This window comes from Gavia stellata, chromosome 4 (genome assembly GCF_030936135.1).
Source record: "Gavia stellata isolate bGavSte3 chromosome 4, bGavSte3.hap2, whole genome shotgun sequence".
Classification (NCBI taxonomy): domain Eukaryota; kingdom Metazoa; phylum Chordata; class Aves; order Gaviiformes; family Gaviidae; genus Gavia; species Gavia stellata.
The window spans coordinates 58,627,017-58,647,851 of record NC_082597.1 but is presented as its reverse complement, the minus strand read 5'-3'; the positions used below and the strand labels follow the sequence as shown (position 1 = coordinate 58,647,851).

Here is a 20,835-nt window from a genome sequence, read left to right as displayed (position 1 = left end):
GAAGAAACATAGTAGAGATCAGGGTCATCCTTGCTGACAAAAAACAAACAAGGTGGACAGTAAAAGGCTCATGTCTCATGAAACACCTGTGCTCAGAAGTTCTCATCACATACGTAGGATTTCTTGGAGACTTTCATAACACAGTCATGATAATCAATAAGACTGTATTTCAGCAGAATTGGACCTTCTAGCATCTCCAAATGCTTCACATGAGCTCACTGACCCCCATCAGAGAGGAAGGGGAAGGTGCCCCCATTTTCCACATTAGAAAAGGGGAGATGCTGGGCTGGCAAAAGGTCTTACATTGAGTCAATGACAGAACCACAGCTTGGCCCTCCTGTGTCCAGCACCCAGTACTATACTTTAGCCCCAGACTTTTCATCCATTCTGCTTCACCATGGACCTGAGCTCTCACCAGGCCACCAGAATTTCTGCAAGTCTCCAGGGAAGAGTGCAACTCTCCTTCATGTTGCAAAGCTGCTTTTCCCACCCAGCACAAGCAGGTCACAGGCAACAGAGAAGAATTAGAAATACTCACAGATGCATCATCTTAGAAATAGATTTTATTCATTGTGAGAAACTGAAAGATCAATAGAAATTCACTGATCATTCTTAGAAAAACTGGCAAAATATAAATCAGCACATTTTTTCTTTACTTCCACCTCCTCCCTTTTTCTGTACCCTGGGCTGTAGACAGCTGCTAGATCTCATTGCCCAAGAAACAACTCTCCCTCTAGGCCTTGTTGCGCTTCAACTCAGAGACCTTGTAGCGAGGTGGGGCACGGTGGAACCACTCTGACCAGGAACCATCATAAACAGCCACATCACGCTTGCCACACAGGTAGGCTGCCAAGGCAATGTGACACGCCGTGACACCTTTGCGGCACGTGGCTGTCAGTGGCTTTGAGAGATCCACTTTCTTCTCATAGAATATTTGTTGGATCTCCTCAATACTCTTCTCATGGCCAGTTTCTGTTAGGAATGAGTGGAAGGGTATGTTCACAGCACCAGGGATGTGACCAGATTCCAGCCCTGCAAGAGTGAACAAGAAAAGGAAACGTGAGCAAGGAGACATTAACGTGGGGGATGAGACACCTACAAAAGAGACATTAAAGAGACATCACTGTAGATACTCCCACTCTCTCCACGATACCCATTTGCTTCAGGTGATGATGAAGATGCAAAGCAGTATGAGGCTAAAAAAAGGACAAAGATTATTCAACTTTGCTGAAGTCAAAACCTCCAGAATATTTAGCAAACTATTTCCCCCCTGAAAGCAATGAGAGGTAGGAATCTGAAGAAGCTCTAGACATGACAAGCATCAAAGAACCGCCACAGAAAAGATCCTAACAAAGGCATTAAGGGGATATGTGTAAAGAGAAATGCAGCAGTGCATTTCTGACCTTCCCCAAGCATGCTAGCAGTGTGTAGTGACACAGCTTTCAGAAGCAGGAAGTGTGGCTTGTATGTGGAACTTGTGAAAGTAGTTATCTGTTCACAGTTTATTCCTGTATCAACTTAAAATCATATTTCAGAAAAATAAAGCAACCTTAAAGTCAGCCACATTACTGCTGAGGCAGCTATGCTGGGGCAATGGGGTCAGAGAAGTGAGAATTTAGATTTTGTATCACTTTTTATCCACTCCATGGATGAAATCAGCATGGGTTCTGTTTTTCTACTGGTATAACTGAGCACTTCAGGCAAGCTGAAAGTTGCATCTCAAGAACAAGGTCTTTAGAGAGAAGCAGATATAAAAATATGATTGCTAAGATTTTCCTCACACCCTTGAAATTAAAACTTTGTCACTACAGGCTTAATCAAAGTCCATTACATTCAATGGAAGCTTTTCCACTGACTTTGGCATTGGATCAAGCCTCACTGGAGCAGGAAATATTATATATTACGTTAAAAATGCATTTCAGAGAATGGTTCCTTGCTAGGTTTTAACTTCTAATGAGACAGCCCTGGGAAAATCACATAAATAGTAATTTGTTTCACTGACTTCCACTTTCCTAAGCCATCAGAGTAACTGATCTCAGGAGATGGAAGAGATTGGGGCAGGGAACCTTTGTCACAGTCAAATGATTAAAGTATACCTAGTCAGAGATTGACATCACACATTATAATGACACTGCAGTTCCATCGCTCATGCAGAGTGATGTCATGACATGATGAGGTATGTCATAAGGGGAAAACAGGGTTTTGGCACAGTACTGAGGAGGGGATTTTTGCTCTGCTAGACAAAGTGCAAGAGTCTAAAGACAACCAAAGCTGCCCTGAGTCAGCTTCACAAGATCTCTCCCTGTTCCAGATGTCTTTGTCTCTTGATTCATCCTCCCTGAGTGCCTTAGAAATCTGGCACCGTTGTCTACTAGCCATCTCATGCATCCTTCAGAAGTGTTTAGCATTACAGGGAGAAGTTGGGAGAAAAACTAACATTGGAAAAAAAAAAAAAAAAAAGACAGTGTTTTGGACTGATGCTCTCACCATATTTTTTTCCAGTTCCAGAAAACAACAGATCATCACTTCAGTACAGAGAACTGCAAAATCCACACTCATTAAAATAGTGTCTGTATGACAGAGGGGAAATAAAAATAATACAAAAATGAGTGTGAGAAAACCTTGTTTGTAGTTCTCAGACTGCTGAGCTTCTTACTGGAGAGAGTTACATGCCTGGGTTAGGCTATGGCTTTCCCACAGACTGAATGGTCCTGACTGTGTCATTTGGCAAGGGATTTCTGCAAGGCTCTGCTGCAGTACTGGTGATCACCCCAATACAAACAAGTCTGTGAGCTGCAGAACAGCAGTCTCACACCATCCTAGGGCACTGGGAAGTGTACTGAGATCAAGAAGTCCTGGGGGTGAACTAAAGGGCCAGGTCTTGCTCAAAGAAGCTTGCCTGGCCACCAATTCAGTTCTTAGGTGTCCCAGGCCCCATGGTCATGATTGCTCTTCTAGACTGTTCACACTTCTTAAAATAGGTAGATTTGTACCCCTCTCTTGTTGGAGACTGCCATGGCATACACTCACCACCCTTAAATAACTCTTCAGTTAGGAGTTGAGTAGATATGAAAAGAACAATCTCATTTTAGAGCATTTTTGACTTTCATCTATATGGAGACTTCCTTGCTCCAGAGATTCGAAAGTCTGTTGGAGTCAGGGACCAGTGCTTGCACTCTGGGAGTGAAAGATGGGAGATTCTGTAGAAACTGCATTTACTCATGTCCGTGGGTGTTCAGCTGAAAGAAAGAGCTGACATTGCACAACCACAATCCCTTGGACTGCCTAAGAAGCACTCTTGAGTGGTTGAGGAAGTTTTATCAGCTCTCTATCTGCTAGAACAAGAGCAGAGAAACACAGGACTGGAAGGCAAGGCTGGATGCAGCTGGGATCTGAACAGGGGAGAGGATACATCTGCTCCTGCCTCACATAACACAGATCATAACTCACGCCAGATTCATGCAGTCCCCCTTAGACTCCAGGAAGGAACCCTAGGATTACAGAGGCTGGCTCCCAGCTACTACACTGACCACTTTATAGGCTCCCTCTCATAAAAGCATCTATCTCAGAACCATCTTGGATTGCTGCCGTGAAACTTCCTGCTGAGGAACCTCCTTGCTCACGTGAGGAGGAATATACATTTCCAACACGAATTTCGTCACAGTCAGCCCATACACCATTTATCCTTGAGCTAACATTGCCCTGCAGCTGAAATAGTTTTTCTCCCTTTCTGCTACTGCTCCAACATACTGACCGCGAGCACTCAGCACTCCAAACAGCCTCATGCCCTTAGCCTAAACCCAGTAAGAGCTCATTAGATACACTTTTCACTGCCTTGGCCACCCTAGAAACAGTTCTAGGTGACCACCAGGCTTCTGGGTAAGGAAGTGGCATTTCCTAGCATCTTGATTGGTAGACAGGAGGTTAGTTATTGCTGTTGTCAAGGCCAAATTGCATCTGAGGTTCTTGCACCCAACTAATTCATCCAAGTCTTACCCTCTTCTATTGCTTCCAAATGTGAGTCTTCAGCTTGTAGGAGAAACACAAGCGATTAAGTGTTTTGGGCTACTAAGCATCCAACCTTACTCTCTGTAGCATTATACTTCCTGTCACTTTTTATCACTGCAAGTGGCACCTCACATAATACTCCCCATGTGATCATTTAAACCTTCCCAAGGCTGTGCCAGCACATTTCAGTAGCAACTCCCTATTTTCAGTGCCTCAATGATTCAGAAAAATATGAAATAAAATATAGAAGCATAATGATGGGACCATGCTGACAACTTCCAGCCCCACAGATCTGCTTTCAACACAGGCTATTCTTATCTCCTTTCAGTCCATTTTTTGGGAATCTAACAGTACTTGTGCTATTTGCCCTTTTTTCACATTGAACTAATAATTGTCCCTCTAATATTATGTTCAAAGTATTAATGAAGTCCAAATGGAACAAGTCTACCTTGTAGGTGCTTCTAATGGCCGGAAGACAAGATCAGACATAACTTCCAGGCATGCATGTTCCCATTTCTCTTATCTGACAAATCAATTCTGTTGGCAAGGAAATAGAGCCCTTAGCTGCAATGCAAGTTTACCAAGGTATTTTATTCAATTTTGCCTTAATTTAAAATAATTTTTCTTGAAGAGTTTTTTGAAAGCCTTCCAGTCTATCAATGTTATGATAATAGATCAACAGCTGCCTAGGTCGTGCTGTACCTCCTATTGTAAATACAAATACAAACTTTGCTAGTGTTTCTGTCTTATAGAACCATGCTCTCATTAAATTTATTAAATTCTTGCCTCATGGAGTTGCAATGTCACATGACTGAGTTTTGACACATATATGGGATGGAGATAGTCTGCCTCACAGATTTGAGCACATAGGTATCTTTTGGTTATACTCCCTCTTTAGAAATTACCATTTCCACTTTTTTCCCCTTCTTCTTGCTACCCCTCCCCCTACTCTGCAGATTTATCCTCAGGAGAAAAAAAAACCACGGTAGCACAGACTCAGTATAATTCTGAGGCTGTACACAAATAATCTTTCATCTGGAACCCCTGCTAACTGCATAGCAACCCTATTTACTCTTTCTCTCCTTGTTCTCTTTTTATTCACTTTGCTCCAGCGGTCTTTGTTATTTGTTTCAATTCCTTTTGCCAAGTCTCACTCAGCTTGTCTTCTGGCAATCCTCCCTCACAATTTGTAACCTGTAATATGTTACCTTCTTCACTGCTTAATCCCCTTTTCCACTTCTGTTAAGATTCTCTGCTTAAAAATATATATATATTTTCTTGCTATTTATCTAGCTAAGAGACAGCCCCTTCTCTCTAGCCTTTCCCTTTGCGAAGAAAGCTCCAGATGGAATTTCTTAATGTCAAAAAGACAGAAGATGTGCTTTGTCCGCATTTAACTCCCTGTGGTTTTGGAGCTGCCTGGCTGGAGATAATTGTTACTTTCCAAACGCTTCCTCTGTTGCCTCCTTTTTTATCTCTCTCTTCCATCCAAATTGTATGCATTGGAAGGGACCGTTAGTGATCTCACCTAACCTACCGTGAACTCACTGGAAGGAACACTTTAAGCTTGATCCTGGCCATCTCCCTGAGCGTCCTCGCAGCCAGATCAATAGGCCTTTGCCACCCATGTCAAAATACTGTGTGCATATACAGCCAGAAGAGTCAATCCTAAGAACCAGCAGGGCCATGGTGCTAATTCTGGCAGCTGATGTTTGTCAACCTCGTCACATGAATGGTCAGCTTTGGATTGTAGGTTCCCATGGGTTGAAAGAGACTTTGATGAAGTCTCTCACTCTCCATGTTGTGCCTTAAGTAGTACTTCATGGTCAAAGCAGAGCTAGTCCACTCCCAGCTGCAGAGTCCACTTGGAGAAGAGAGGGAAACAGCAGCAACATTTCATTCTCACTCCCACTGCCACTGAACATTCAGGCTGAGCAAAAGATTTATGTTTGGGGCAGGGAGGACTGAGAGCTGGGAAAATGGGCAAAACCTTAAGAGTTGTGCATGCGCAAGGGAGACAAGGACTACTCAAAGGCTGAGAATGAGAAGAAAAATAGTTGGAAGCTCATGAAACAACTTTGGGTTTGCCTTTTTAGATGACGGATTTCTCGTCTGGCAACCTTACCCTCTTTTCTCAGGTGTCTGCAAAAGAATTCAGCAATTTGCAACATTTCTGTATGCATTTGTTCAGCTATAATTCTTGTTCCTCAGTTTTCAGTGCCTAATAGAGAGAATCAGCACTGGTAACCATCATGTAATTATTTTTATCATCTGCCCCTGGATTGCCTGGGATTGTCTCAGTTCAGGCTGGTTCCATAGACCTCCACCCTACAGCACCTGAGAAAGCAGGCCCTTGCAGAACCTGGTTGGGCTGCTGCTGAATCACAGCTCATGAGCAGGCCTGAGTTGCTAGCTCCTCCAGAAACACAGCACTGTGCAGGGACACCTTTAGCCACTCAGTGTATAGGTCAGGGGTGCACATCTGATGGGCTTATGCTGCACACCATGCAGGAACATCCAAGCTTTTTCATCCAAAGCAATACCTGCATTTATGAACTATAAGACCTGGCTTATAGAAACACCGTCCATTTTTCTCACCCTAGCAACCTGGGTAAAGCTCTCCCAGCAACTAAAAATTAGCCATGTATTATGGCTTATCTTAAATGCTACAGAGGTCTAAATCCCAGCAAGGTAACCACTGCATAAAAATAAAACAGGGACAACTCATTCTTACCACAAGGAACTAAAAAACTAAAGAGGCAAAAGAGTCAGCTGAAATCAGCCTCTTCTAGAGATAGAGTTCATGGAACTGGAGAGATTAATGGACTTAATTAGGAAGTCAAGAGCTGAGGCAATAATTAAACTGGAATCACCTGAGAATGCAGCAAGTTCCTTAATCTCAAGACCATTCTTCTTCTCTAAATTGCAGGCAAGGTTTCTCCTCCCTGATTGGATGAGCCCTGTAATTAATCAGCATTGATTTCAAATCACTCTTTTAGGTGTAAGCACCGCCTTTTACCTACTGCTGGCTGTGGTGCAGCTACTGGCTTAGCCGGGTTCAGAAGGCTGTTAAGCTCCTGTGGAACGAGCAGCTGGAGTGCTTATCCTGCTGGATCTGCTGTGGGAAGCAAAACTGGACCACCACAAATAAACTGTTCCATGCTGACTCATTTCAAAGGAAAAAATCTGTTTTCAAGACGCTGTCAGGGGCTGCGGTATTTGTCACCTGGTGACAACTCCCACTTTGCGAAAGCGAATGCGAAATCCATCAGCTCCCAGCAAGGAGCTTTTAATTCACGTCTTGAGGTTAAAATTCAACCTTCACTTTGATGGGCTGAAGCAGGCAAAGAAACAGAATGAGCGATAAGCCTAACTCCCCCTCTCTCCCTACAACAGTCTCCTCTGTCACTCCCATTACCTCTCTCACCTTCCACATTTTCTTGCACAGGTCAAGTGTGTTTGGGAGGGCTCACTGTAGACACTTAAGTGAACCATGTGCACAGAGCCATTTACAACAAAACGCTCCTGAGGTTCAGACATGGGAATTGATTTCAGGACATGGTGTCACACTCAATGGCTGTACACCAGCACACACATAAGAAAACAGCCAGAACAGAATGACAACCAACCTGCAAGGCAGCACAACAGCACTGCCTCATGACCGCAGAAGCCTGTCACACACCTGCTCCTGCAGCATGGAGCTCGACTTAGATCCAACAACTGTTGCTGTGCTTTGTTTTTGAAACTCTGTATTTCTTTTTAAACCATTTCTGTGATTCCCTTTCGGAGGAGAGGTTATTCTGGGATATACGAAGGCTTAAATTACACAGTAAGGGCCTCCTTTAACAACCAACTTGAATTTCATTCTAGGCACATTGCTGTACCAGCTGTCCCCACTGCACATGACTTCTCCCACCCCTGCTGCTTGCGTGTCCAGTGTCTGACTGAGGTAACAAAATCAATTTTTGTTCCTGTTACTTGGGGCATCCAAAAGAAAGAGGTTGACAGCCCATACATTCGGCAAGGGTTTGGGGGTCTTCTTACTTAAGGTTGTTAGATTTAATGGCAGAGAGCAAAAGGATGAAGACCAGCTCAAGCAAGTTCTCTTTGCTGGGAACCAGAGCGAGAAGGAAAATGTCCCTTGGGTTACTGTATTGCCTAAAACCTGGGCTTCTGGGGGTGCATTCATTATCATGAGAAGTGCCTGTACGAATACTGCTAGTTTGTGCATGTCTGCTAGTGTCAGATAGGACCCTGAACAAACCCCTGGGGGCTCCCACCTCCCATGTTTGCATTCTGTCTGATTAACTTCTGCAGGGTGTGGGATGGGGGATCCTGGAGCCAACTGACTGCACACCTTTTCTGCTATTTCTTCCTGCAGCTTTACAACCAACTACAAGAAAAGCATTCTGTGAGGGCACTGGGATCTCACTGCTCAACTGTGGATCCCTTAAGGTAAATCAAAGAATTAGGCTGAGGCATGCCTGTGCATTAGGAAAATCTGTTTGCTGGCTGGAAGGAGTTGTTATGCCCAGACTAGTATCGACACTCATCCTGCTCCAGTGCAGGGGGCTGGTGCTGTTCCCACCTCCGTTACCTTGGTCCAGCTCGGTCCCCCGGAACCGGCCCTCAGGGCGGGAATCCACCACCTGGAACCGCAGGGACCCCACATTCTGCATCATCTCCTCGAAGGTCTTCAGCAGGGCCGTGTTCAGCTTGGCCTTAAACATGGCCGGGGCGGGCTGGCTGACCTCCGCCGTGACGGGGTGGCCCTCCTTCACCCAGTTCTTGAAGCCGCCATTCAGCACGGAGACCTCCTTGTGCCCGAAGGCCCGGAACATCCACCACGCACGGGGGGCGTAGAAGGTGCCCAGTTTGTCCCCGTCGTACACCACCACGTGGGTGTCATTGCTGACCCCCAGGCGCCCCACGTAGTCAGCAAACTGGGACTCGCTGGGCAGCATGAAGTCGTAAGGGGAGGACTGGTCCCGGCACTCCTCGATGTCAAAGAAGGACGCCCCGGGGATATGCCTCTCCTTGAATTCCTGCCGGGCGTTTCGCTCCTGCGGCGGGTACCAGGAGGCGTCCAGTACCCGCAGGCTCGTCCCCACACGCCCGGCCCGCACGGCCTCCGAGAGCCATTTGGCGGTGACCAGGGCCCTGCCGAGCACCTGCGGCGCCATCTCGGAGGGCCAAGGCCGGGAGGGGGCGCCCCCGGTAGGAACACAGACACGCAGAGACACAAAATGGCGGCGGCGGGTGGCCGGGTGGTGCGGCCCGAGGGGGCGGTGCGGGGGCGGGCGGCACCGCCCGGGACCGGCCCGCTGGGAGGGCCCCGTCTCCCGCCCCCCGGCGGCGGCCATGGCCGGAAGGCACTGAGGGCGGGTGCTGCTCGGCTGAGGCCCAGCGCGGAGGTACAGGGTGGCGCGGCGGGCCGGCCCCGCTCCTTCCCCCGTTGCTGCGCGGAGGGAACCGCGGCCCCGCCCCTGGCGGCGCTGGGAGTGTTTGCGGCGGGAGGGGTCGCAGCGGGAGGCGGCGGCGGCGGTCCAGCCTGCGTGAGGGGCGCCAGGGCCCTGGTAAGGCCTCGGCTGGAGAGGGGCTCCGGGGCGGTGAGAGCCGTGGGGCAGAGCCCCGCCTCGTCGTGGGGCCGTGTCTCACCCCGGGGCGCTATGTCCCCTCCGCTCAGGGTCCCTGGGGCTGTCCCGCTCCCCTCTTGCTGCTGTCAGTGCTGGCTGGTGGTCGCTGGAGTTGGGGGGGCCAGGTGGGCTATGGTCAGCTGGGCGCAGGGCAGGACTGTGCCATGGTTGTCCCGCTCAGGGCAGGGTTTGGGCTGAGCTCTGTGAAACTCTTTTATTTTCGGGGCTGGAGCATTTCATACCCCTCACTGTAGGCTTAGTCAGCACCTCAGTGCAGACACAGGTCTTTGGTCCCGAAATGCATCTTCATCTAGTTGCTTTTTATAAGGCTGGTCTCTAATTTGTGACTTTCTTCCTTTTGCAGTCAGGTGGATTCAGGCAGACCCCAGGAATCGGGTAATTTCAGCCAGGACTTGGGAGCAATGTCACAACAACTCCTTTACCGTGCTCTGGTGTCTGCAAAATGGCTTTCAGAAGCCATCAAGTCTCAGCAAGCTGGTCTGGCCTTGAGAATCGTGGATGCATCCTGGTATTTGCCAAAGATGAAGCGTGACCCAAAGCGGGAATTCGAGGAGCGCCATATCCCTGGTGCAGTTTTCTTTGACATTGACCAGTGCAGCGACCGTACTTCACCTTATGATCACATGCTGCCCAAGGCTGATGACTTTGCTGAGTATGTGGGGAAGCTGGGTGTGGGGAATGATTCCCATGTTGTGGTGTATGATGGCAGCGACCAAGGTCTCTTCTCAGCGCCCCGGGTGTGGTGGATGTTCCGGGTCTTTGGACATGAAGCCGTCTCCCTTCTGGATGGTGGCCTAAAGAACTGGCAGCGAGAGGGAAATGTGCTGAGCTCTGGGAAAAGCCAAGTAGCTCCCTCAGAGTTCCACGCCTCCTTGGACAAGTCCCTGGTGAAAACATATGAGGACGTCTTCGATAACTTGGATTCCCACTGCTTCCAACTGGTGGATGCGCGTGCTGCAGGACGGTTCCGGGGAGTAGAGCCAGAGCCCCGAGATGGTAATGTGCCTCCTGAGGCATTGGCATAATAAAAAGGGGCTTTATTTAAGGTGCCCATCAGTTTGACTCCTGTAGAGGTAATGAAGGGAAATATGGTTGTCCTTTATTGGATGGGACTTGAGGCAGTGTATCCACCTGTCCTCCTCTCCTTTTGACTAGCAAGTGCTGCTCTTTGAAAATTCAGGAGTGGGGAAGCCGTGTATTATTTTTTTCTCATGAGGGACTGGGGTGAGGAACGTACCTTTCATACACCTCGAAGATATTCATTGGTCTCTTCATGTACTGGTGCTACTCTTCCCTTCAGAAGGGCCTGTGGAGGTGCTTCAGTCAGTGCCTCATCAGAGTGGGTTGATCTGATGCAGGGAAGATGTGGAGGGAACTGGGAGGAAGAACAGAACTTGGCAGGATTGTGTCCATGAGGTAACCTGAAGGTTAGAGCCATCCTTCCTGACTAATCAGTAACCTAGTAAAGCGAAGTTTAACAGAAATAAATGTTTTAACAAAATAGGCTAAACAATAAATATTCCTCCCAGTGAAACAGAGAACGGGTTTTGGAATGGATTTGTCCTGGACAGTAGAGGTTAATTCCTATCTGTATTGCTTTTCCTCCAGGAATTGAGCCTGGTCATGTCCCTGGGTCGATGAACATCCCCTTCACCGATTTCCTCACAGAGTCAGGCTTAGAGAAGACACCTGATCAGATCCGCAGTCTGTTCCAGGAGAAGAAGGTGGACCTCTTAAAGCCAGTGGTAGCCACGTGTGGCTCTGGGGTGACTGCCTGCCACGTGGCTCTGGGGGCATACCTCTGCGGCAAACCGGATGTTGCTGTGTATGATGGGGCCTGGGTGGAATGGTACATGCGGGCACAGCCTGAAAATATTATTTCTGAGGGAAAGGGGAAGACAGTGTAATAAGCTGCTTTGTCTCCCAGCTGTGCAGATAATTTGCCTTGAAACAGGATTTGGAAAAGACGGGTTTAGCATTCCTCGTTAAGTGTCTTGAGGTGAAGGTGTTGGGTAACAAGTATGAGCACATGGTGCTTTGGCACTTTCTCCTTACCTTGCTGCTGCTTAGGAGCATAAAGATGACCTGGGCAGCCAGCTCTAGGTGACCCTGCTTGAGCAGGTGGGGTGAACCAGATGTCCTCCTAAGGTCAATTCCAACCTTAGCCATTCTGTGATTTTGTGACCTTTTTACCGTATCAGATGGAAGGGAGAGAGTGCTGGTGGCAGCATGGGGAAGTAAATGAGTCAAGCCATGCTTATGACTCAGGACATTACACCATGTTCACTCAGAGGGTGGTCGTACTTGTATAACTGTGCCTCATGATTCTGCTCTCTGCCTGTGTCCTAGAAGCCATCCATGCACTTTGTGGCCATTTTGAGTGCAAAAGTTCGGGGAAGGTCATAGGTGTTAAAGGAGCAAATATGGCTTCCAGGTTGGCACTTAGGTGAGAGACTTGGTTCGGATTTCTTCTTGCACTTGGACTCTAACTGCAATGGGTACTTCGCCAGTTTTGTACCTACATGGTCCAAAATCCCCCCTGGGGAAAAAGAAAATATTCTGGGTTTAAAAAAGGGTAAATAAACATGTGTTTCAAGGTCTTTCTGCTGAATGGAACTTATGTGAGTCTTGCTTGGGTGATTCCTTTTCAGGAGCTCTATGGGATCATTTTGTCTTGATGATTCAAATTAGATGTTTCCATCTCTCCGTGAGTAGAACTCTCTCTCTTATGCTCAACAAGCTCTTTGGCTCAGGAAAGACAATGGCATGCCTCTCTCTTGGGACTTTTCACCAACTTCCTCCTTTCAGTCCTTGTCCGTTTGCTTTTTGGCCTAAAACTCCACATTAGTCAGTCACAGCTCTGTTCTTCAAAGACTGGATGTCAGCTCACATGGTGAAAATTGGACTGCATGGCTGTTTCCATTCTTTTCATGAGGCTTACCACATAACCTTAAAAAACTTAGTGGAACTGAGACCTACAGAGGAATAGCCCACAATGGCATGTATTTCTCCCCGAGACCATTGTCTTATATCTGAGAGTCGAAATCCCCCAGGGTATCCCTGACAATGTTTAATAATTTGTTCTCTCTAGGATTTTTCTCCTCTTAAAAAAAAAAAAAAAAAAAAAAAAAAGAGAAAAAAGCCTGCACCTGTTCTGGCCCACTGGTAACTTAGTTAATGAGACAGGTTCTGCTCTCAGGCTTGCAGCAACAGGTACCTGTGGACATCTGAGGATGATGGGATCGTGCTTTCTAGGGGATGCTGTGAATGCTTATGGGCACAGACTTGCAGGGTCACCTCCTGGCCACTGAATATGAGGGCTGGATCCTTTCCTATTGGAGAGTGTTCATTCTTTGCATTTCCTTTGGCCTCTCTTGGCTGCAGCCCTGGCTTCTTCCTGGGCTTGGCTTGCATGCACACAAGCTCCACTTCTGCTCACCTCTTGTGGAGCTAGAGTTTCACTGTCCGGGTGATCTCTTCCTCTGTCCTCCCCAACCACACACACAGCCTGACCCCTCTTTCCACCCATTTCCAGTACTGAAAGCATTCAATTTCCCTACTTACTACATCCAGTCTAACAACCTAGTTCTTCAGGGACTCGGGGCTGGCATTACAGCAAGTGCTGAGTATACAGAGTGCGCAGGAGCCTGAAATGAGTGACCCTTTAGTATGCAATGCAAGACACAGATCTGGATAAAATAATAAACCTTTGTATTTGCCAGCTTCCATTTAGTTCTTTAGGCTTAAACTTCCCAAAAGGGCTTCCTTTGCAGGTTACAGCATGCCCTGCAAATTGTTAAGACTTTCAGTTCTGGATCTAATTGGCACTTTAATTAATTTTCTTCTCCTTCCTGCTGGGAAAAGGTTTTCTACTCTACTGAATTTCCCCACCCAGGTAATCACTGTGTTTTTTAAAGGCTGGTAGCAACCTTGCTTTATCCCAAGTGGGGTAATTTTCTAGCAACTGTTCCCTGCAGGGGAAAGGGAAGAACTAGTCAGTATGTCATGTAGGACATCCGATTGCAGTCTGTAACTGAGGGCATTTAAAAACAAACTTTTTACGCTGGAGTATGGTGTTGACATGAAAACAAAAGTATAAGCACTGGCTGGGGTGAGTGGCCGGGAGCAGCAAGTGGTGCTAAACTCTCTGTGGAGGCGTCTCCCAATCTGAGCAACAGGGGTGCTGCTTTTTAAGACACTTTAAAGATGCTTGTACAGGCAGTGTTGTTTAGTATGGGATCTTATAGCAGGATTTGGCTTGTGACATCTTTTCAGTTCAGGATATCTATCTTCTCCCACCATCAGCCAAGCTAAGAGGCTTTCGCATGGTCGGTCATTAAGGTTTAACGCCCTGGGTGTGGCTGGGAGGTGAGGCTGATTTTGTGAGTATATGGCCAGGCCCCTATGTACAAGCAGACAAACAGGAGTGCTGTGCCTGCTGTGTTTCTCCAGGAAAATTTAGTTATTAGAGAAAATTGACATATTTTTTTAGACTTTCTTAATCATTTCCAATGGATGCAGAGGGCTGGCTTTTGCTCTTGTCCTTCTAGAACATTTGGCAATGCAGCTTAAGCACTGTGTTTCTTTTTTCCCCACTGACCCAGCAGTCCCTGGGGTCAGTGGGAACCTTTCTGCTTCCTCTTGAGACTGAGCTGCTTTTCCCTGTCCTGTGTGTAACGGGGAGGTGTCTGGTGCAGCCCAGCCATCCACCTAGAGATCGCAAACTAAGTGAAAGATTTCCCTCTCCCTTTGCTCTACGTTTTGACTGTGTGGCTCTATGACATCTAGCAGGGCTCTTCCCCCCCCTTCTGGTATGTGTGCCAAGGTTGGCAGTATTCAACTGCCCTTCTCCCACATGCATTTTGAACCACAAAATCTCAGTGGTTCTTCAGTTTCCCAGCTTTTGGCAAATCTTTTACCAGATGCTTAGCTTTGCCTTGACTTCCCCACAGAGGAGAAATGGAGAACTTCTTCCCCGTGACAAGATATTTTGTCTTTCTGGGGTATGTCTTGTTACATCACATATCAAAAATCTCTCCAAGAGTGTCTTCTGATATTCTCCCTCCTTTTAGTTGAGATCTGTTCTCACACTGCAGGCAAAGCACTGGGAACGTTGTGGAGACCGAGACAATGTTTTCAAAGCCTGGAGACTGCAAAAACCTATTTTGAGCTGTAACAGATGCTACTGGACAGATGGAACAGCTGAGGGGACTTGCACCGGGACTATAAATGTTCTGCAGATCTTTATGTCCCTGACGTGGTGGGTGGGTTTCCTATGGGAACTGGAAACTGGGAAGGAGAGAAGTGGATATGAAGGCAAATCACTAATGTTCGTGACTCTCCTGTGGAAAATTTGCCACAGGGAAAGGGCAGTAGCATATCTTTGGAGGGATAGGGCTCATGGCGGCCAAAAAGTAGCCTAAAACCAGCCCTGATGTAGAAAGAGGGTCACATTGACCTGTGGCTAACTTGAGACTGAAGCTTTCACAGCTCCCTATATAAAATTGAGAATCCCAGGCCTGCATGTGAACTCTTTCTTTGTTTATTGGTATATTTTACTGTCTGCAATACTTTTGTCCTGAAGCAGTTTTGGACTCTGTGAAAACAGTCTGGTCAATGGTTCTCCATCAGTAATCCCACAGTCCCTTGTTCCTCACGTCTTCTTCATCTCCTGCCTTCTTCTTCCTTCCCTACTGCTGCCTAGCAGTCAGGTTGCACTATTTCACACGTCATTTCCCAGTGAACCTTTTGTTCCTCGGCAAACTTTCCCAAATCCCAAAGCAGCCCTTCTTCTGCCAGCACTGCTGGCACTTCCCACTAGCAACCACTGCATGAGCAATGGTAATCACTATTACCTGCAGGGGCTTTTCTTGTTCCTCCCATCTCTCCTGGTCCCAGCTCACAACCGGGTGCTACGTGGCTGTTTTCTCTCCTCCTCCCAGTACTCTTCCAGCAGAGGTGCTATGTGATACACATACACACACAGACTTTACACACTATTCTGAATGCAGGTACATTGCTCACAGACCGCATGAAGTACAAGGAGCTGGAGAAAGATTAGCTTGCCTGCATGCCATGGGACCTTTCTCTTCCAGCTCCGATATGACTGGCTCAGCTGGCAGTCAAGCTGGACTCTGTTGGCTGCAAATGAACTGTCTTCCTTCCACCCCCAAGTCCAGTGTGGGGAGTTTTCTTTGCCTGGTTCACTGCTGGCTTAATGGCAAATGTCAGAGTACTACTTGTTCTCACCACCACGCTTCCTGGAGAGAGGAGACAGTTTCTTCTCTGGTACCTCATGCCACAGTGTGTTCATTAACTAAATGATCACGCAAGTTTAATCCCAGATGCGTGTTCCAAGCCTGCCAGAGTGGTGACACTGTTTGTGCCAACACACGGTGATCCCTGCTCCCACTGATGCTCCACAATGCAACAATTCCCTAAAAGCAGCTCTGCAATGTCAGTGGTGCATCGTATTCCATGTACCCACCTGACTCATCAGGCTGCAGTGTGTGTATGGAGTGCTGCAGTGTGTGTAGCTTTCTGTAGGTTTGCACTGCAAGGCTGCTGGCTGCTGAACCAAGAAACTCTCAGTTTACCCCCTCAGTTTACCCAGTTTTCCCTCAAGTCTTGTTCAGCCCCATCACCTATCTACCCAGTGGCTGTCCAGCTTTTCCTGCCCCCAGTCTGTGCAATTGTCCCCATGATTTAACTGCCTACTCAGTGGGACTGAATGGCGGTGTAAGTTCTTGCTTGCTGCTGTCTCTCTGTTTCTGTGCATGTGTTTTATATATAGTTATCATCAAAGCATGAGGAACAGACATTTGATTATTTAAATTTATTTCTCCTCTGTTCTATTGCTTTATTTTAATGGACCTTAACAAGGGCATGCTAGTTGCATCTCAGAACTATGCCTGGTGATGGTGTGCAAATCAGGCCTGTATTTAGCCTACATCACCAACTCAACATAGCATTTCAGTTGGTAACTCACCCCAGACGGGATTCTTCCTAAAGAGCATTTTCACGTACTATGGGGAGTGCCCTGGCCTGGGCGTTTTCCAGTAAAGTTCACACTGTATGTTGCAGCAAAGAAGGCTTCTGGGGATGGGAGTGGTGTACCTTGACCTCTTTCCTTACTCACAGTATACCTCTTTAGATTTACCAACTAACCTTTCACACCGTGGCCCTGGGGTGAGCAAGACTTGAAGTGCTGGCCACAGATGGAAGCTGGCTCTGAATACAGACCATCCCTGACCCATAAGCAGTATTGGCATGGGAGAGATTGGAGAGGAAGGCTTCAAAAATAACAGATTGGACCTACAAAGGAGCAAGAGGCTGAGGGGCTGTGAGAGGAGGAAAGGGAGGCAGAGTGAACCCTTGACAGAAGAAGGAGGGAAACAAAGGCAGGGCAGATTTCTTGGAGGGGGAGATAAGGGGCTATAGGCTGCCACCCAACTACTGCATTCATATCAGAGAGCCACAGTCCTTACCCTTATTCTCTGCTGGAGCTGCGGACAGCACAGACAAGGTCCTGCATCTCTTGCATACCACAGTCCAGGGTAGAGCTCTTGGGTTTGCCATCGTTTGACTCAGAGCCAGAAGTAGGAGGGTAACAGTCCCACAGCCCAGAGCTGTGTTGCACTGTGTGATGCTTCAGCTCAGATCAGCGTTAGTCTGAGCATCTTTGATGCACACCACTGCTCAGTGGAGACTGGTCCAAGGGCTGGGGCTTAATTTGGGCCAAAGTCTGCTCCATAAAGGTAAGCAAAAATAATTTTTCATCCTCTCCTTATTACTGGTCACTCTAGTGCTGACCAGCTCCTGATATAAATTAAAGGAGATCAAGTTATTTGAATTTACAGCCTGCAGCAGCTGAATTGTTCCTGTGCTTAAATTAGCTGGAGGTCAGCAATCTTGAAATCTTTTCTGTGTTACCCTCGCTTCCCCTCCTCCCCTTTGCACTCCTCCACAGAAGGAGCAAAGTGCATAGTTATACCGTCTTTGTCAAGGAAGTCCTGGGTGATTTGGGGGAAGGGTGACACCACCTTCACATCCTGTAATGAGAAAAGAGAGTGATTTCTAAGTAAAAGAAAAAAGGGAAGGACAAAAAGGAAAGGAATATAAGAGCAAAACAATCTTTCCCTTTATCCACCCTCTTCCCCCAATAAACCCCCACTTCAAAAGACAGTAAGATCTAGGTGCAAAAACAATGAAGTGTCTGCAAGGCACCACACTGTCTCTGCATTGCCCTGGCAAGGAAGAGCCAGAACGTTGCTTAGATGAAGGAAGGGTTCGGGCCACATTAAGGTAAAACATCAACCTTTCCTTTCCATTCCTAATATGCTCGAGCTGCTGGCAAGCACAGCTGTGCTTAGATGGGAGTGGGAAAAGCAGAGCTGCTGGAGAGAGAGCTCGTTCAGGTTGTGTCTGTGCCAAGGAGTGCATTTGAACAGAGTCCCACGGGTCATGAGTTGCTGAGCTCCAGGCTCAGCTTGGCAGGAGCAAGTGGCAGAGGCAGGGCTAGATTCTGTACAGCAGGATTGGCACATTGGCCTCAGTGGGTGATATGTGCCTGGGGCAGAGGTAAAACTCCACACAGAGCTAAGTAAAAATCTGAGCTCTCTGTTGCCCAGACACAAACAGGGATGGCAGGAGCACGGGGAAGGACACAGGGGGTCTCTGTGCTGGTAGGGCAGCATGGTGGAGGGGGTGTGGGGGGGAATTTGCTGAGTCAGCAACTCTTCCAAGCTGGAAGACAAATTATTCCTGCCCCCTGCCAGCAGTTCATGCAGATCCAGGATACAGTTCCCAGAAATGTCCCTACAAATGTTAGCAAGAAGGCAACTGTCTGCACGTTTTGCAGCAAGAACAGCATGGCAACTGATGCAGCACTGAGCTGTGAGCCTGGGGTAATGGATCTCCTGAAGGGAAAGCTGTGGAATAGAGTGCTGACGGGCTTCATCTGCTGACTGCCAGGGAGCAGGTTGTTCTTCCTGACTCTGAGGAAGCTTGCAGGCAAGACCCAGGACTAGAAGCAGGCAGACTACCAGCCGCAGGGCTGGGGTCATGTAGTACAGTGCAGCCCCCTTCATTACAGCATGCTCATTGCAGGGAAAGCAGGCTGGGAAAACTACAGTTCCCAGCACCGCTGTGTGCATGTTCCTGCAAACTACAGTTCCCAGAACCTTTTAATGAGCCTGACAGGATGTCTATGTAAATAAATGCGGACAATTTTTGCGTAACAACCTGCACCTCTAAAGTACTGGCCGGCCCTTGGTTAGTAAAAACGGGAACAGGGGAAAAGCCAGGGAGCGTCAGCACTGCGGACAGGGGAAAAGCCAGGGAGCGTCAGCACTGCGGAGCTGTGGTTTTGCCCACCCCTAATAGCCTCAGTGATATTGTCCAGCACAGAGCATCCTTCCTCCCCTCGGGACTCCCTTGGCGGTCACAGGGAGGACCCTGGCCCCCAGGAAACAAGGCTCTAGCGGAGAGAGAGGCAGATAAACTACAGATCCCGGCATTCTCTGCCAGGCAGCACCTGCGGCAGTCCCTGCACGCTGCGAGGGGGGATGAGGATGAGGATGGAGGGCGGGGAGGAGATGCAGGGTGCCGTGGGGCTACGCTGCACCTGGGACATCCCGCCACCTGCTGGCACCCAGGCCAAGTGGGTGAGGCTCAATGTGGGGGGCACCGTCTTCCTCACCACCAGGCAGACCCTGTGTCGGGAGCAGAAATCTTTCCTGTGTCGCTTGTGCCAGGGCGAGGAGCTGCAGTCGGACCGGGTAAGGCAGCTGGGTTGCCTCCCGCACCGTGCCCCACTGAGCATGGGGAGGGCTGGAGGGATGCAGGGATGGAGCCAGACCCAGACAGCTGCAAGAGTAACTGAGTGAAAAATACCTGCTCTTTCTCCCCTCTCTCCTGGGAAGGATTTCCCCTTGCCAGATCCCACCTCGCTGTGTTGTAGCCTGGCACCTGTCTTCCCGAGCTGGGGAAAAAAGAGGCCATCTCCCCTCCACCCCTGCTCTCCCACCTCTCTATCACGCCACATCCCCTGGGTCTACCTCCCAGCTGTATCTGCCTGATTCAGCCTTGTCCTCTTGTCCCCCTTGTCCCCCGCCCCCCCCTGATTCCCCCTTGTCCCCAGCTCTCTGCTCTCTCACACCAGGCCTGTACACACAGTTGCAGAAGGAGACTGAGGCCTATTTTTTTGGCTTTCTCTGCTGGGTTGGTCCATGCTGAGGGGGGCATGCTGAGCATACCAATACAGGAGTTAAAATCCAAGCTGGGCTGACTTGGCTAGGGACTCTCAGGGGCCCATGGTTTCCAAGGAGTCTTAGAAATAGTGGACGTTTTTGTTTAGGTTTGTATTTCCTTGTAGTCTGGAGCATTTGAGGGTTGATTGCAAGTTTCCCATCGGGTTTTTCTCCTTGTGGTCTCTGTTGCTAGGACGAGACTGGTGCATACCTTATAGACCGGGACCCCACTTACTTTGGACCCATCCTGAATTTCCTGCGTCATGGGAAGCTGGTCCTGGATAAAGATATGGCTGAAGAGGGTGAGTCTTGGAGCTCAGAAGCTTCCCACTTAACATCGCTGCCATAGCCAGGACACAGTAGGACTTGTTGTCGACCTTGTTGTCTCTTATTCTCCTTCTGGAGGTTGATGTGGGGGGATTTGAGAGGGCTATCCCCACAGCTCTTGGAAAGCATACCCATGTTTCCTTTACTAAAGGGTTCGGAGTAGGTGAGGAAGGCATCCTACAGGCGTTGTGGCTTCACGACTTTCCGTTCAGCAGAGATGTCACCGAGACGGAATTAGGCAAGATCTCTCAGCCTCAATAAACCATTTCCTGATCCACTTTTAACCAGGCTCTGTGAGTGAGTTTTCTTTTAATCACTGAATGTTTCTAATTAGGAATGAAAACCCAGAAGACCAAACAAAAGCAAGCATCTCTTCTACTGACTGTAACAAAGACCATCGTTAATCAGCGATATGCAATGTATGCTACTAGTGCTCTGATGAGTTGTGGACTGCAGCAATTCCGGTGGAGCAAGCCAGAAAAACCAATCCCTCATTTGAGGTTGACAGGGGGTCCAATAGGATAACTCAGTAACATCACGGTGTTACCAGCCAGCAGTCCCCAGTGCCTTGTTATTTTTTGGATGCTAGAGTC

The 20,835-nt window shown here is 48.1% G+C and overlaps 3 protein-coding genes across 4 annotated transcripts in view; 2 read left to right on the top strand and 1 right to left on the bottom strand.

Moving 5' to 3' along the window:
* Nucleotides 1-556: 556 nt before the first annotated feature.
* LOC104255195 (thiosulfate sulfurtransferase) lies at nt 557-9,199 on the bottom strand. Of its 2 annotated transcripts, none has more exons than XM_059816291.1 (2): nt 8,597-9,199; nt 557-1,032 (listed from the first exon to the last, which is right to left on the bottom strand). In XM_059816291.1, the coding sequence occupies exons 1-2, from the start codon at nt 9,189-9,191 to the stop codon at nt 734-736; spliced, it is 894 nt and encodes a 297-aa protein (XP_059672274.1). In that variant the 5' UTR covers nt 9,192-9,199; the 3' UTR covers nt 557-733. The 2 variants fall into 2 exon arrangements, with proteins under 2 accessions (XP_059672274.1, XP_009807518.2); XM_009809216.2 differs by having other exon boundaries at nt 8,606-9,199.
* Nucleotides 9,200-9,379: 180 nt separating this feature from the next.
* On the top strand, nt 9,380-12,259 carry MPST (mercaptopyruvate sulfurtransferase). The gene is made up of 3 exons (XM_059816290.1): nt 9,380-9,422; nt 10,009-10,661; nt 11,274-12,259. The coding sequence occupies exons 2-3, from the start codon at nt 10,067-10,069 to the stop codon at nt 11,570-11,572; spliced, it is 894 nt and encodes a 297-aa protein (XP_059672273.1). The 5' UTR covers nt 9,380-9,422; nt 10,009-10,066; the 3' UTR covers nt 11,573-12,259.
* Nucleotides 12,260-19,231: 6,972 nt separating this feature from the next.
* Nucleotides 19,232-20,835, top strand: part of KCTD17 (potassium channel tetramerization domain containing 17) — a 5,185-nt gene continuing 3,581 nt past the window's right edge. The window contains exons 1-2 of the mRNA XM_059816948.1: nt 19,232-19,444; nt 20,109-20,217. Coding sequence (XP_059672931.1) covers nt 19,232-19,444; nt 20,109-20,217 — 322 coding nt within the window. The remainder of the gene's footprint in view (nt 19,445-20,108; nt 20,218-20,835) is intronic.